We start from the raw sequence: 15,425 nt of genomic DNA on the forward strand, positions 1-15,425 counted from the left end.
TACTATCATTATTTTATTCCCCAATGCAATCAAGATACTCTTTTACTTTTGGTAATTAGATTCCATACGGGCCACCGCTGCAGAAGAAAGGTAAAGACCTACCACAGCTCCCCTTCCCATACATATCCCCTTACATTTGCCACAATGTTACCAGAATTCCACTCAGACATTAAATGTATGCAAAACTGTCAAAATCACATGCTGTCACCTACCACAAAATATGGACTCTACATTAACTTTACATCTCACAACAAAATAAAAGTGCCAACACATTCCTTATTTGCTTAGTTTTTATTGATCAGAGTAACATGCGGACCAGCATCCAAAATGTAAAGTTCCATATTTAAACAATCCAACAAAATTATACCTCATAATTTCAGACCAAAATAAAATTGGAAACAAAAATTTATGCACTAAATTCCTTACCCTACATCAGTATGAACTGGTTCCCAATACATTTTATTTGATGATTCTCAGAATTCCACCTTGATTCAGGAACTGTAATTGCACATTTGTTGGACTGGCTCCTCGACACCAATATTTGAGATCCTTGAATTTGTCAACATATAAACCCTTAGTATTTTAAACTTTGGAGAACGCATCACAAGGATGACTCAGTGAGCATCGTTTCTTGAATGTTTCATTATATTAAAGAGAAAGCATTCCAAATGCAGCTGGTATGTTGATTGTATTGAATTCATCTTGACCATTTATTCATCAATACATCCTCCCATGAAAATGAAACTAAAACAAAAAACTGGCGGTGTCAACAAACTAATCAAATGATGAACTCAACCCCACGTTTCACTGTTTGATTTCAACTCAAGAGAGTACTAACCACATTAGTTAATCATAGTGGTCAATCCAAATTGTTTATTTTCAAATGTTGCCTTATATATTTGACATTCACTGGCAGCAACGAGGCCCCTGAACTGTGACTCAGGTTACCTGTCAGTCAATTGACCACTGAGTAGCCATAACAACATTGATTCACTGCCCCACTTTATTCAACAACATGAACTCAGTAACATTTTTCAGTCAAAGTCCTAAGAATGCTATAATTTAAGGAAACAATGCAGGTTACAGGTAGGTACATATCATCCTGTTCATCACAAAGATGGTACATCAAAATAATGCACACCACCAACATACAAAAATCATCTTACATCCAGTCACTCTCTAACAATTAAATAATTAATGTCCGCCTGGGCAGAAGCTTATCATCATTCCCCCTCTAGTTCTCCTTTCATCTCTCGGAGGTCCAGGCATTAAAATCCATGGAGACCATTGTATGATCTGTGGCTTGGGGTCTGTTTCAGAATCTCCTTCAATGCTGGAAAAAACAGTGAACTTTAATGCATTATTCAGTGGTTACCAAATATGATGCTTACAGACTACACATCCGGATAAGGTGTGATCAATCATTATTATTTAATTACTCGCCACAAGAACAGGATACAGTACAACAAGAGGTCATTTGCATGTGATATAAGGCAATACTGCCTAGCAAAAAAGGGAAGTAATTCACCCTCATCTACAGAAAAATTGCACACTAACCATTTATGAACACAACTAGCGTAATGTTTGCGAACCACACCACAATAGAGTGCGACTGGCCCTTGAACCTTAAGGCAAGAAATTTGCACATTGTGGGGTTTTGGACATGCTTGAGTTCTGCTCTCATCTATCAAAATGACCTTTGGAGTGATTAAGACAGTGCACCATGATTGCGTCAGAGAAGAAGGAAGCAAATTGTTCAAATAAGAGAATTAAAATAAATCCCCAAGAGATTTTTTTGTGCCGAGAGATAATGTTGCCAGAGAATATAAACATGAGAAGCCTTCACTAGAAAAGAGATTGAGCAGTCAATGAAGAGGAAGGGTTTTATTTGCGTTACCAGAGTCAATTGAGGCAAACATTCAGATTTTCCTGCTGGGACACAGTTGACATCCACTAAACAACACATTTAAGCTTCAGAGTATGTACATAGCATATTGAAACACATGTGCCAAATAAAAGAAATTTACAATTTTAATGCCTTCTTCAATGCCATAACCCAACATACTCTAACATCCTGAGTTACTATGCTGAATTTATATTTTTTACATCACCAGTCTTCAGTTGGCATCCTACATACAAAGCTTGTTTTTTAAGTAAATAAAGTTTTGAAATAAAAAAACTACTCAACTTTTCTCAACAATTTTATTTAAACATGAAAGCCCTTACTCAATCTACTTTGCCAAATAGTTTCCACAAGTACTAAGGTACTTATCGCACCGTAAACCCAGCTTTGGCATCCCATCCTCATTGAACTCTGCCACCTGATTAGACAACCACTGCAACACAGTCATTTTGAACTCATTATCAACGTCGTGGCACTGATCACCCACGTGCATATCCAAGAGCAAAGATATGCGGTAATCACAGGGTACTAGATCGGATCAATCAAAATCATCACCTTTCCTACTATACCGCTCAATGAACTGGCTAAACATTTGCCTTTGTCCACCTCAGCCAACATATTCAGTGTCCAGCGTGAGCACAACCTTCAATAACTTCGAGATTTGGTCACAATTTCAGAGAAAACACCTCCTGACCCTTGAGAAAACTCATCTGATAAAGACGAAATCGTGAACAGTTTCTTCTCTTTAAACTTTTTCGTCAACTTTCTGCACCAAATCTTCAGTAATGACTGAAGGTCACCCACTTTCTTCCTCATCATGAACATTCGTGTGGACATATCTGTAAGCTCTAAGCCATTTTCATACCATTCTATCGCTCTTCACATTTCCTTCATAAATTTAACTGATCTGACTATGAATTTCAGCCTTTAGCACAAAGAAAATGAATAACAGCACCTATTTCACGGTCAGAGGGATTTTCAATCAGCAAAGGCATTTTAAACACTCCCAAACAAATGTTAACATGGAAACGTTATGGTAATAGTGTCAGTGGCTTCCTAACAGATGTAGTCACACAGCGAGCATGCACCAAATGCCAACACTAGCGACCAAATTTCAAAATGGTACTTACTTAAAGCATGCCTCCTACTTATAGCTAAAGGCTTCAAATCCTGATTTTTTCAAATTTTAAATTATAATAACCTTATTTATCTTTGAAAAACAGATTCATTAATCTCTTCCACCTTTTTTTTGTAAGAACTGCTTCCTCTTATATTATATGTATTGACAGGAAGCCAGATGAAACTGGAGGGATGCGCAGGGGATTGCAATTTATAGCAAACACACTCGGAGGGAAATTCAAGAGGGGATATATGCATAAATGGTAATATGCATTAAGTATCCTGCCTTGGTAAAAAGGGGCTAAATGCAGTGTCTGATGTCAGGGTTTGCAGTGGGTCCCCATCCTCGCATTGTGCCTTATTAACGACCAATAAAGAGACAACATTGTGATATCCACCACAGAAATTTTATGAAAAATATATGAAATTAAACATACACATATTGATATCAACCTTTTCAAATTTAACATGCACATAATCCTCTGCTCACTAATGCATTAGTTATTGATTGCTAGAGCAAAAATAGGCACAACTCATTACAACCTAAATGCATCCACCACATGTTAATTTTACCAGCCAATGACAAAAAGCATACTCTGCAGAAGCATTACACGCACCATTTCGTTCCTCTTCTGTGAATTCTCTCTTGGGGAAGTCAATGTCAAATGTTATATACATGGTCCCAAATAGGTTGTTGTTATCATAGTTTGGCATCCCTTCCCCTTTTTTACGGATCCGGGCACCAGGCCATGTGACCTTATCCCTTGAAACAGTCACCTTGTGACCATCTAATTGTTCTATCTCCATCTGGAAAAGAAAAATTATCAAGTTCAACGTTTTTTATGATTACAATGAGTATGAACAGTAACATCAATGCTGAGGCTTGTTGAATTCCCATTAAAAGTCATTGCATTGCACGACAGAGGTTTGAATACCAAGTCATTCTTCTTGCAGAACTACTTTGAACTATTTTTGAATCAACCCTTTCAAAGTTAACTCACTTTTTCTAACGTTATTACTCATGTTGTAATAGACTAAAGGAATAACACAACAGCAGGATGAGAACAAAAGGGATGAACTAGCCAGGATGGAGTTTATCTACATCTCACATAGACAAGATCCTGAGAACAATCTCATGCACGGTGCAGTGGCTTCTGGTGGCAATCCTCTCCAGCATAGGCACTACGAAGAAATGCCTCAGAACTTTTACTGTTGAACTACAAACAGCACCCGAAGCGCACCTCCTCCCACTGCACTACCTTCAAGACAACACCAACCCATTGCTCTTCAGAATGTAATGATTTAGGCATAGGAAGAGAGGATCGGGAGAGGTGGGCAGGGGAGAAAGGAAACGTATCCTCTCCCGAGGTATACTTTCCTTTGTCCACCATTTACGAGCATCCCTCACCTAAGAGTGCAAGAGGCTATGCTAGGAAATCAATTATAAAATATTTTGACCAATATCCATTGTCTTACACAGCGGGGTATGAACAAAGTGGTTGACACAACATGTAAACTAGTTAACCTAACTAACTCACCGCCTGGCGATTTGGGTTTGAATGCCAGCCCTGGTTAATGATCTTTTCAACAACGCTTGGTGCATTACAACGGTGACTGAGCTGAACAAAATACCTCGCATTGAAAATTGACTATGCTTACTGTTTACTATGTACGTGTGTTTACTATGTATGTGTGTTTACTATGTATGTGTGTTTACTATGAAGTATCCATTTAGTATTTTAAATTTTGGTCAGTGAAATGTCTTATAAGACAAACACTTTTTCTCTGCCCCATTTTCCATTCAAATCTTCAAGGTGACATGCATGATTTTTTTACATACCAATGCTACAGATGTCACGCTCTTTCATCCATAGGATAGAGGGTAAGTTTGTGAGAACTTTTTGATCATTGCAAGCATTTAATTGCATCCGCCAATCAAAAGATATAGAATATCCATACTCTCCCTAGTTTATCAGATAAGCAAAGAGTTCATTACTGATCTATTATTGATAACAACCTAATCTGACATCAAAGTGCTCACTAAGTATCGCAGGTGGACATTAAGCAATTAATTTTGTGCCATAACAAGTACTTTATCTGATCTTCACCAATAGCGTACTTTCGGCTGAAGTATGTTTGCCGAAAACACTCAAGTGAAAGGGGACGGAACTGCATCCCACCTGAAACCCAACCAAGGCTTCCTGGAGGGTAAGGGTGACGTTGGTGTAAAGATCATCGCCACGTCTCTCAAAAACTGGGTGTGGCAGGGCCCGCACTCGTATCACCAAGTCCCCTGGATCCCCATCAATGTGGGGCTCGCCCTCAGCCACGAAACGGGTCTCCTGCCCATCAGCCATGCCGGCCTCCACTTCCACCTCCAGCGTCCTCTCCTCATTGACCAGCCTGAAAGCAGCAGATGACTATCACTCGCGTGCACCACAAGGACCAGAGGAAATGTCGCAACGTGACTCAAGCAGCCAGTGCTTACTAATTAAATGAAGAATGCCACGTATCTTTCCTTAGCTTAATTCACATTCCATTAAGCATACAACATTTATGCAGTGCAGCCATTGTAGTTCTCTCAATCATTCGAATTGTAGACAAGAAAATTTTTCTGCAGCTGCAATACAATAATATTCCAGTGTTGACTGAAACCATATTACACAGTCAACTTTCACAATTTATTTTTAAATGCACGTATTGATGCATCAATGTCCCCATCCAGAAAGAATGATGATGTAGAAACATCTAAGCATGTTTCACGTTCAGAATTAAATTGTGAAATTTTACTTCGTAAATTTTTTTCCTGTCAACATGAGATGGAACTGTACAAAGTCACACTAACTCTACATCCCATTTTATCAAATTTCAATGATAACCAGGTCTAGAATATTCGTGTACCACAATAGCTTACACTAATTACTGTTTGTGTGTACATATTCATGCATGCAGAGAACAGACAGTCAATAATAATTTTGATAATCTTTACACCACATTCTTCCCAGGCATCCAAAAGATAGATTACATATGAAAGAAACTTTCCATCCACCAAAAAAAAAAAAAAAATTTGCAAATAGTGATGCCATATCACAGTAAAACACAGTCTACTCATCCCCATATCAGCATCAAACACACACATCTCTGCAACTACACAATTTCAGAGTGTAAAAATCATTCGCCTTTGAATTCAGAAATTCTACACCATTCCACACATTACAGATATCCACTAAACCTAGGCAAGTTTACTCATTCCTATTCCTTCTCTCCCTGAAACACCACCCACCTACTGACTCACTCATTAATGGACCAGGGTGCGGGCCATGCCCAATCTTTCACCCTATCACTGAGTTTTCAACAGAATTCCAGACACCATGAGGACACTCATGCGGCGCCCGCACCACTCCCAATGTGATGCACCATTCACTTACCATAGATTTCAAGCAGGGGACTATTAGCTCTTTAACTGGAAGGAAAACAATGAAGTCCCTGGATGTACCTTTGCTTATATTCAGTAGAAAGGCAAGTAAGGAGGCAGGAGAATGAAATGACATAATCTTCTCTCTTTCTCTCTCTCAACATCTAATAATACAACAATTTCAGAGTGTAAAAATCATTCGCCTTGACTGGGATTCGAACCCAGATCCCTCAATATCCGGTCGAGTGCTTTAGCCACTTAAACTACCGAGGCGTCCTCTTAAACTCTGAAAATTTTGGGCTTTTAAAGGAACAAGAGGGAACATATTGAGGGATCTGGGTTCGAATCCCAGTCAAGGCGAATGATTTTTACAATCTGAAATTGTTGCATTGAAATGCACATTAGCGGATGACTCCGTTAAAAGTTACTGTTGCGGCATCTCCCGCAGTTTCTTTGGAATCTAATAATACCTCAACCCCAATGCTTAATTTCAAATTTTAAGTTTTCAATCAAATAATATAATTGCTGCAGGAATTATTACTAAATGCATCAATCAAGGACTTGCATTAACTTTATAGTTTCTGCTGTTCACATTAAAATTCCCATAAGCATAAATTTAAATTTTTTAACATATGCCATCACACCACGTTTAAATTAAAGCAATTCAACTATTTTTTGATCCTAATATGTCCAATCACAAGAAGGCATGAAATACTGTTTTTGCTATTCAAACATTTTAATCAGCGCCACATTCCATCATCGAAAGCTATGATCACATAAGTCTCGGAAAAACCTACATTTGGCAGTAAAAGTGACTGAATGTCCATTCCACATGGAAGAAAAATATTCTCGAAATTCTCGAATATTACTTTAGAAATGTGAATAAATCAAATGAGCTCTTCAATGTCCACTTACTTAACATTGGGGCACTCATCACAAACGTTTTGCTGCATCATTTGGAATCGCCCCGGCCCCAGATGTCGAGTCACCATCTCCTGTCGGCAATTGCACTTTCTCGTCCCTTTGGCAGGCCTTACTACTGGTTTATTGCGGGTGATCTTGAAGAAATATTGAGAGCCAAATAAATATCCCACTGTCCAGTCTGAATTTTAAATATTTATTACAGAGAAAACATTCCACAATGATGAAATGGAAGATATTGTAAAAATCCTAAATATATTTATATTCAGGATTTTTACAATATTATATATTATATTTTATATAAATATACTTATATTTGTATAATTTATCATGCAAAAATTAAATTTGTTGTGACATTGTTAGCTTAATGCATATGTGGTACAAGTTTCATTGATTTGTCTGTGGTATGGCATCAATGCCAGTCATTTCCAGTTGGGATACGTTCAGCTCAGCCATGGCAAAGACAGGGGTACTGCACAATGAGCAATACCCTGAACTGACATTTTATTTTTGCCTCAACTTATCACCTGCAGAGGCCTACGTGCAATGCCACATTTAGAGTCTGCTCTTCCCTAGAGCTCGGGTAAAAGACGTTTGAAGAGAAAGGACAATGGATTTCAAAGGAAGATGGATCCGCAGTTCCACTCACCATTCTACTATGGAAGTGAACACCAAAACCGCTGACCCCACCACGAGAGAAGATCATAGAATAATGGCAAGATCACCATAAGAGACAGTAAAAATTTCATTGATGCCACTCACACCATGCAAACAGAAAAATTCCATAAGAAAGGTGATGTGTTGATGCCATTGAGTTCAGAGACTGACCACATCCAAATAAAAAAGGACATTTGCACCCCAGGTTTGCTCGCAGTTGAATTCGATACCACGGGAAGATGAGGAGTTTTCTTTGAAGATTATCACTGCCGGTGAAACTGTAACGTTTACATCAGTTTAACCCTGAGCGCCAACAGCAACGCTCTGAGTGGAAATCTCAGATGCCAAAGAGAGCCGGCAGTGGCGGCTTCTGCTGGGTAACTTAACGTCATATCATTTTTTTGGAAATCACAGAACGCTGTATCATCAAACACAAATGTATAGAGAGCATACTAAGTATGTACGTCCTGAAAATTCTACCAGGCCACATCAACATCACAATTCAATGCCACAGTCCATGCTCTAGGGAGAGGCCATGGATGCAGTGCTAGTGCTGGTGTATATGCCAGCCATTCAGAAGTGATAATAGAAGAAGCTTACAGGAGAAACTACTGGAAGAAGTTCTAGGGGAAGTCAAAGTGAAGGAGAATCTAATCAAAGTGGAAGACAGGAATGCTTTTGATGAAGGGGCCAAAGAGGGACAGGGCTGTGAAGGACCTAATCAACAACAAAGCACCAGGAGTTGAAAAATTAAACAGAGAAATAATAATAACACTCAAGATCTAAGAAAAGGATACCATCTTAAGAATAATCAAGGATATCTACAACAGCAGGAAGCTACAGAGGACTTTGAGAAGAGTATTACAATTGCAATACCAAAGAAACCAAGGATAGATAAATGCAGAGAACATAGAATATTGAGCCTGATATTACATGCCTTAAGAATACTTACTCGGGTAATTAACGAATTGATAGAAGAAAAGATATCAGAGAAAACCAATTTGGATTCGGGAAAACTGAGTTTTCCCGAGAGGCAATAATCATTATGAGGGTATTGGTAAAAAAGTGAATGATGTAAAGAAGAAATTGCATGCCATTCATGGACTTGGAGAAGGCAAAACAATGTCCAACGGAACGAGATGTTCAAGATCTAGAGGCACTTGCAAAGAATTTAAGCGGCAGAAGGATAATCCTTCACCTCTTCAGGCATTAGGAAACAACTACACGTATGTAAATAAAAAACAGAAGGACGATGGAAGCCAAATAAAACCAAGCAGTTAGACCAGGATACAATGTCCCTCTAGCACGATTCAAATTATATCATGCTCCTGTTTGCAGGTGACATTGCAGTGGTTGCAGAAATGAAAGAGGCTCACATAAAACTCAATGCTATGAACCAAACAGGGAAGTTGAAGGCAGATATAAAAATTCAAAGAACTAAACTAGAGACCATGGACTCCTTCATCTATAAGGAAACAATATAACTTGGGGAGGGAGAAGTTTGGGCGATAACAAGTGAAAGAGAGCTCAAACTTAGAAGGCGTTCATGAAAAAGAAGCAACTACTAGCATTAAAGAATCTGAAGTTGCAAAAAAGAAAGCAGTTCCTGAGAAAAGTTTGTGTGGAGCCTGACACTATGAATCAGACTTGGAACATTGGAAAAGTGGACCAGGGGGAAGAATAAAAGCCTTTGAAACATAGTGCTGGAGAGGAGAATGCTGAAGGATATATGGACCAAGTGGAAATGAGGACATATATATGTATCTGTACCTGACCTATACTTATGCACGTACTTGTATAGAAGAGCAGAATATGAAAACAACTCAAGAAGGACGAAAAACAACTTATGAATAACTGATTGAAGCACTTTTCCACTTGATAAAAGTTTTTTTACTTTACCACCAGGTTTTGATGTATTACATCACCATCAAGACCTGATGATGACGCAATACATGGAAACCCGGCCATAAAAAAAAAAATGTTATCAAGTGGAAAGGTGCTTCAATCAGTTATACATTATGTTCGACTTCCACCACATCGCGCCTCAAGCTACTCAAAAAAAGTTATCATGAGGATTTACACTTGACACTAGAATTGGAAGAAGAGGAGCTCCAGCAACCCAATCTTAGGATGGATATCCTAATGACGATGATGATGCGCAGTTGCAATTTTGAATCTATATTACATAGGACAGATTCAAAATTGTAACAATGCTCCCATGATTCATTCGGTAATATTGGAGCATTTAATCTTGAACACAACATTGTTCCATCAGGACAAATTTACAGTGATGATATGATATTTAAATGATAATTTGAGCAAAGTAAACTAGATTCTTGAGGCATTATTAATTTTAAAGAAGGGCAAAAATATTTAACATTTGATAAAAATGAAGAAACTTCATCTCACAGAACAATATTTGAAGCAAAACTGCATTATTTTTCTCATTCATTCATAGTTTTCTAAACTAATTAGGTGACCAGAGTCGTACTACTCTACTGCTGGTTGTTCTCTCACAGAGCACCTTTTATTTTGGCAGCATCCCCTGGTAAGAGTCCAATACATTTTCCCCTAAGCTATCATGCTAGAAATTCATTCATCTATACCATATATCTTTCAAGGAATACTCAAGATAAAGCACATCCTCAGTCGATGAAGTTTATTACCAAAATGAGTTTTGAAATAAGTATATTAATGGAAATCCAGAAAACAAAACCTCCTTTATATGAATTATCGAACCATTTTTTTAATTCAACGATTTCCAAATTCATTTTCTTGCACAAGCCGCTACCAAAAATCATACTTTCGATTTTCTTAGCATTCCAAAAAGGGGTGGTACCCAAACCTAATTGAGCAAGTTAACAAATGAGAGAATGAAAACTTGGATTACTGCAGGTAAATGTCCAAGTTATATATCAACTTTAATGAAAAAAACTTTCAAAAGAAGAAACTGGAAGGTGCCATGGTAGTGATCGCATGAAAGGCGACGCATTCATAACGAAATTGAATTCATACTGCCAAATTAGCCAGCATGACGATGCTGTTTTCACTTACTTCGACAAAATTTCCGGCGTATAGCTCTTCCAAAGTTACATATAAATCCATTACAATATTGGCACCTCTAGGGGTTTCTTGTTCACCGCCACCACCTCCTCCGCCGAAATGGAAACCGAAGTCTCCAAAAAATGACGCGAAAGGGTCGGTACTTCCACCGCCCACTTCACGTTTCAAGCATTCTTCTCCACATCTGTCATACGTAGCTCTCTTTTCCGGGTCTGAAAGGGCCTCATAAGCTGCTCCCAAATCATGAAACTTCTGCTCTGCAGTGGGATCGTCTTTATTTTTATCTGGATGCAATTCTTTTGCTAATCGCCGGTATGCTTTCTTGATCTGATTCGTATTTGCATTCTTTGGAACCCCGAGTATTGAATAATAATCCCTTCTAAAATATATTAGCATAAAAATACAAATTAAACAAATTCATTGTTTAAGTTAAAACATTACATGCAATTTGCCTGTCATTGTATTTTTTTCACTTACCCGGCTAAAACTGTAAAAGTATAAATAACAATATACAAACATAAAACAATTTGAAACCCTAGCTTTGCCATTGATATGCGACCGATTAGTGCGAAATGTATCACAAAATTAACTACGTGAACCGCGTTACAAGATGTGGACGGTTTTGATAGGTTGGCCAAATTAGATCGTCTTTCGTTTAAGATACGACATAGCACCAGTCTTAAGACATCGCGACTAGGTTATACCACCATAGCAAAGTTCGAAAAGTTCCAGTGTTTACCCTAACTGCCGTCAGAGAGAAGGGCATCATTTAGGCCAACTAGTAGTTGGCATAGAGGTTAATTTGTTTACGGAAAAATTGTCTGAGCATGGGAAAATATGATATATTTAAAAAAATGCACAATATGCGTCACTAATATTTTTTTATATCAGAGACCATGAAAATTCGAATCTTCAGGAAAATATATACATGCTAACATTATGATATAATAAAATACTAGTATAACTATGGAGATATTTAAAATTTCAGGTCAGACATCAGATAATTTATCAGATTTAAAACAACGCGTATACATTTTTTATTTGGCTCTTAAACATATGCATGTACTCATTCTGACGATGATATAGATTTCGAAAGGGAGTAATACACAGTGATACATTTTTGTTCCCATTGCTTAAGTGCTCTTGCATGAGAGTATCATAAACTTTTGTTTCTTTGATACACAACTGGTACTTAGTTTGGCAATCACAAAATAACCTTGAATGCCGAAAAAACAAATTATATAAAGTTTAAAAAGAAGTGCAACCTAAAATTGTAGGTTTTGGTGATAAATCTATTCAATTAAGTTATTTGACTTAATTATTGATAGCTGCCTCAATTGGAACAGACATATCACAAAACAACGTGGAAAACTACTTTTTTAATAATCTTTGCACCATGGTGTTAAAAATATTGTACTTAGGGAAATTTCCAGTATCTTTTAACTTTGGTATAACCACCTGGGGAGTACCCTCAGCCCTCTGAGCACCCATGGCAAGAATGCCATGGAGGGATTCTTGGAAACCCCTTCGTAAATTATTTGAAATTTTAACCTTACTTATTATTGAGCATTTCACTCTGAGGTGTTTATTAAAGAACATTATCATCCACAAATGTGACCACACGGAGGTTAGATATTCATTTATTTAGCAATGCACAGAAGAGGGCACTTGAGTTCTACATACATCTCATAATCATCTCCCCAAACGTAACCTTGTCACGACTCTCAGTACATTGAATATTAAGTTAAGATGAAAGTCAGATGAAAATTAGACTGATTTTTCATATATATTTTATACCATGAGCAAAATATGCTATTTTTTTCATTTACATTCACAGAGAATTAAGTATCTGCCACCATTTGCAAATATAAGTAGTAACCAGTCTGGTACATATCTTGGAAAAATTCCAAGAGCAAATAACAAGGTATTTATGTCAACAGACAGTTGCAGTTTGATTATATCAACCGTATTCATTGCCATGAATATATCATATGAATTAAACATTTAAGTACCTTTGAAGAATCTCTGAGGGTCAATCAAGGTAGTTTGGGAACTGTTCGAGGAATACCTCAATTGACATAGAAGTAATTTGGGAATTATTTGAGAGGTACATACATTCTGATAAAGAATGTTGGGGTACACTTTTAATCCTTAAATTTTCGAATTCAGCAAGCTATATTTTGCGATTTGCACTGCCAGAGGCTTCAGTAATATGAAAAATCAGTCCCAATGTACCATTTTTATCTACAGCGCACATAAGTACAAGTTAATGGCTGGATGTATTTCAGACAAAGTAGATCTTCCATGACTGAAATTATGAGTGCAGGTTACCTATAACAAAGTATGCAGCCAGCATTGTATGCACGATGGCTTCATATATTTTAGAGGAGAAACTTTGCTCTGTATATGGGTGGAGTAGCTGTGTAGATCATTAATTCTTCCAATGTTTTTACATATAGGGCTTCCATTAAATGATATGGGGCTAACCTCATCAACATTCATCTTGAGGTAAAGAAATAAGATAAACATGAGGAGGAATAGAATTAGAATATTGGTACCTGTTTTATTTTTTATTACTTATAAATGACTTACCATTAATAAATAAAAATTACCAAAGCATGAAGTTCCACAATATTTGCCAATCATTCAAACTTTATGATTTCTGATGTGCAATCAAAGGCTTCTGGTTACAACGCAACAGGTTTTAGAGTCTCGCATTGGTGTTATAACATCAAAGTAAAATTAAAATACAAAAAGACAAGCCCTTTCATTTTATCATATAATATTGCAAGGGGATATTAATTTAAATCTTAAAAATGACAGAATAACTTTGCATTAAACACCAAGTTCTTTGGTCTACATGTTCAACAAACTGGTGCGAGGAATATGCATGTTAATAATAGGTTCTGCTAACTGCACACTACGCTGTATACTACTAGTTTTTTGCACAAAAAAGTATCTCTAAAGGTATTAAAACTATTGTATCGTTCCATTTTTTCTCCAGTGCATTTCATGAAATAGTGTTCTGGGGTTCATCTGTATGCATTTGCATTTCTATCACATACTTTAATGTATGAAGCATGTTCATCGCGTTGAAATGCGACTGCATATTGGACTTCTCTTTGTGTTTGATCACTCCTGTACCTACATGATATGAATGGTCAGTAGTCAAAAATATTATTATTATTATTGTGTTATGAGGGAAATGTGGAAAGTAATGGATTACCAAATTAAATATGATTCGCCCTTCAAGCAAGTGGTCAGTGCAAATCAGCTCCGAGTTGAGCTAAAAATCAAAGTATACAGGTATGTGCTATAAACTTGGTAATTATTCTGGCTCGGATGATATAAAAGTGGTCTACCATCCAACAAATTTTACAGAGAGTGATTAACAGTTACCATATTTTTGTATCAATAACGTGCACGTTATCGATACAAAAATGTTTGGATGATCAAAAAAATGACAATGCGCGTTATGTAATGAAAATTGCAAAAATCCAAACACAGACACATATAATATACACTATATATAATTTTAACGTAAAATTATGTGCATAGATAGATGTGTGGGTATCTATACACGTTCAAGATAATTATGAAGCCCTGGGCACGTGGTATCTATATAAATTCATGATAAATGCAAAGCTCTGGGTGTGTGTTAACGATGGGAAAATACAGTAATTGGGGTAGGGACATATATTTAAAATGAAATAATTAGGAATAATCTGAGACCACTCATTGAAATTGAATGATTACATTGGTACAGTTAATTCAGGAAGTTGTTATAGTCTACCTTATCCTTAGCAAATGCACACAAACTTTCAAGAAAGTCATATGATAAATGTTTGCCCAGTCAAAATTAAGATTTTGACTCGCATACTGACATACTTTAAGTCTTAATCAACAAGAAACATACTTGCACGTATTTGTGGGCATAAGCAGGAGAAACACACTTGTCAGGGTGCTCATCTCTTCCCTCCCTTTATGGCCCCGTCTCTTCCTCACCAAGAGTGAGTAAACTCTCTCCTCCCTCAAACCTCTCCCCCCCATACTTAGTCTTTCGGGCTTTGCCACTCCCATCGTCATCATTTGTGGCCACTTCCAATAGAGGAGGGAGAAGCATTCTCCATCTACAGTTTTGCATACAATGTCAAATCTATGAAGCTAGCGGTCACCTATCTACAATTCCAAGGTCATATTTTCTTATGAAATTAGCAAGATTATGAATATGCATACTACCTTGATCAAAAAGTTCCCGGAATTTATTCAGAAAATTAAAAATACAAGTTTATTCATCTAAATCTATATTGTCCCCTTCAAAGTAATCCCCATCAACTGCAACACACT

The 15,425-nt window shown here is 37.1% G+C and overlaps 1 protein-coding gene across 1 annotated transcript; it reads right to left on the reverse strand.

The window, feature by feature from the left end:
* Window positions 1–989: 989 nt before the first annotated feature.
* Window positions 990–11,717, reverse strand: shv (DnaJ homolog shv). The gene is made up of 6 exons (XM_071591004.1): window positions 11,556–11,717; window positions 11,070–11,457; window positions 7,353–7,495; window positions 5,203–5,425; window positions 3,640–3,829; window positions 990–1,333 (listed from the first exon to the last, which is right to left on the reverse strand). The coding sequence occupies exons 1-6, from the start codon at window positions 11,624–11,626 to the stop codon at window positions 1,269–1,271; spliced, it is 1,080 nt and encodes a 359-aa protein (XP_071447105.1). The 5' UTR covers window positions 11,627–11,717; the 3' UTR covers window positions 990–1,268.
* Between the last annotated feature and the right edge of the window lie 3,708 nt (window positions 11,718–15,425).

The sequence above is a fragment of the Hetaerina americana genome, unplaced genomic scaffold, assembly GCF_022747635.1.
Source record: "Hetaerina americana unplaced genomic scaffold, ioHetAmer1.1.p SCAF_40, whole genome shotgun sequence".
NCBI classification, from domain to species: Eukaryota; Metazoa; Arthropoda; class Insecta; order Odonata; family Calopterygidae; genus Hetaerina; species Hetaerina americana.

Bases quoted from the DNA above. Each gene is read 5' to 3' on its own strand.
- shv (XM_071591004.1), bottom strand. From the start codon at position 11,626: ATGGCAAAGCTAGGGTTTCAAATTGTTTTATGTTTGTATATTGTTATT. The intron at 5,426-7,352 runs GTAAGTGGACAT...TGCTGCTTTCAG, and splicing joins GATGAGTGCCCCAATGTTAA to GCTGGTCAATGAGGAGAGGA. The intron at 1,334-3,639 runs GTGCGTGTAATG...TGTTTTTTCCAG, and splicing joins CACAGAAGAGGAACGAAATG to CATTGAAGGAGATTCTGAAA.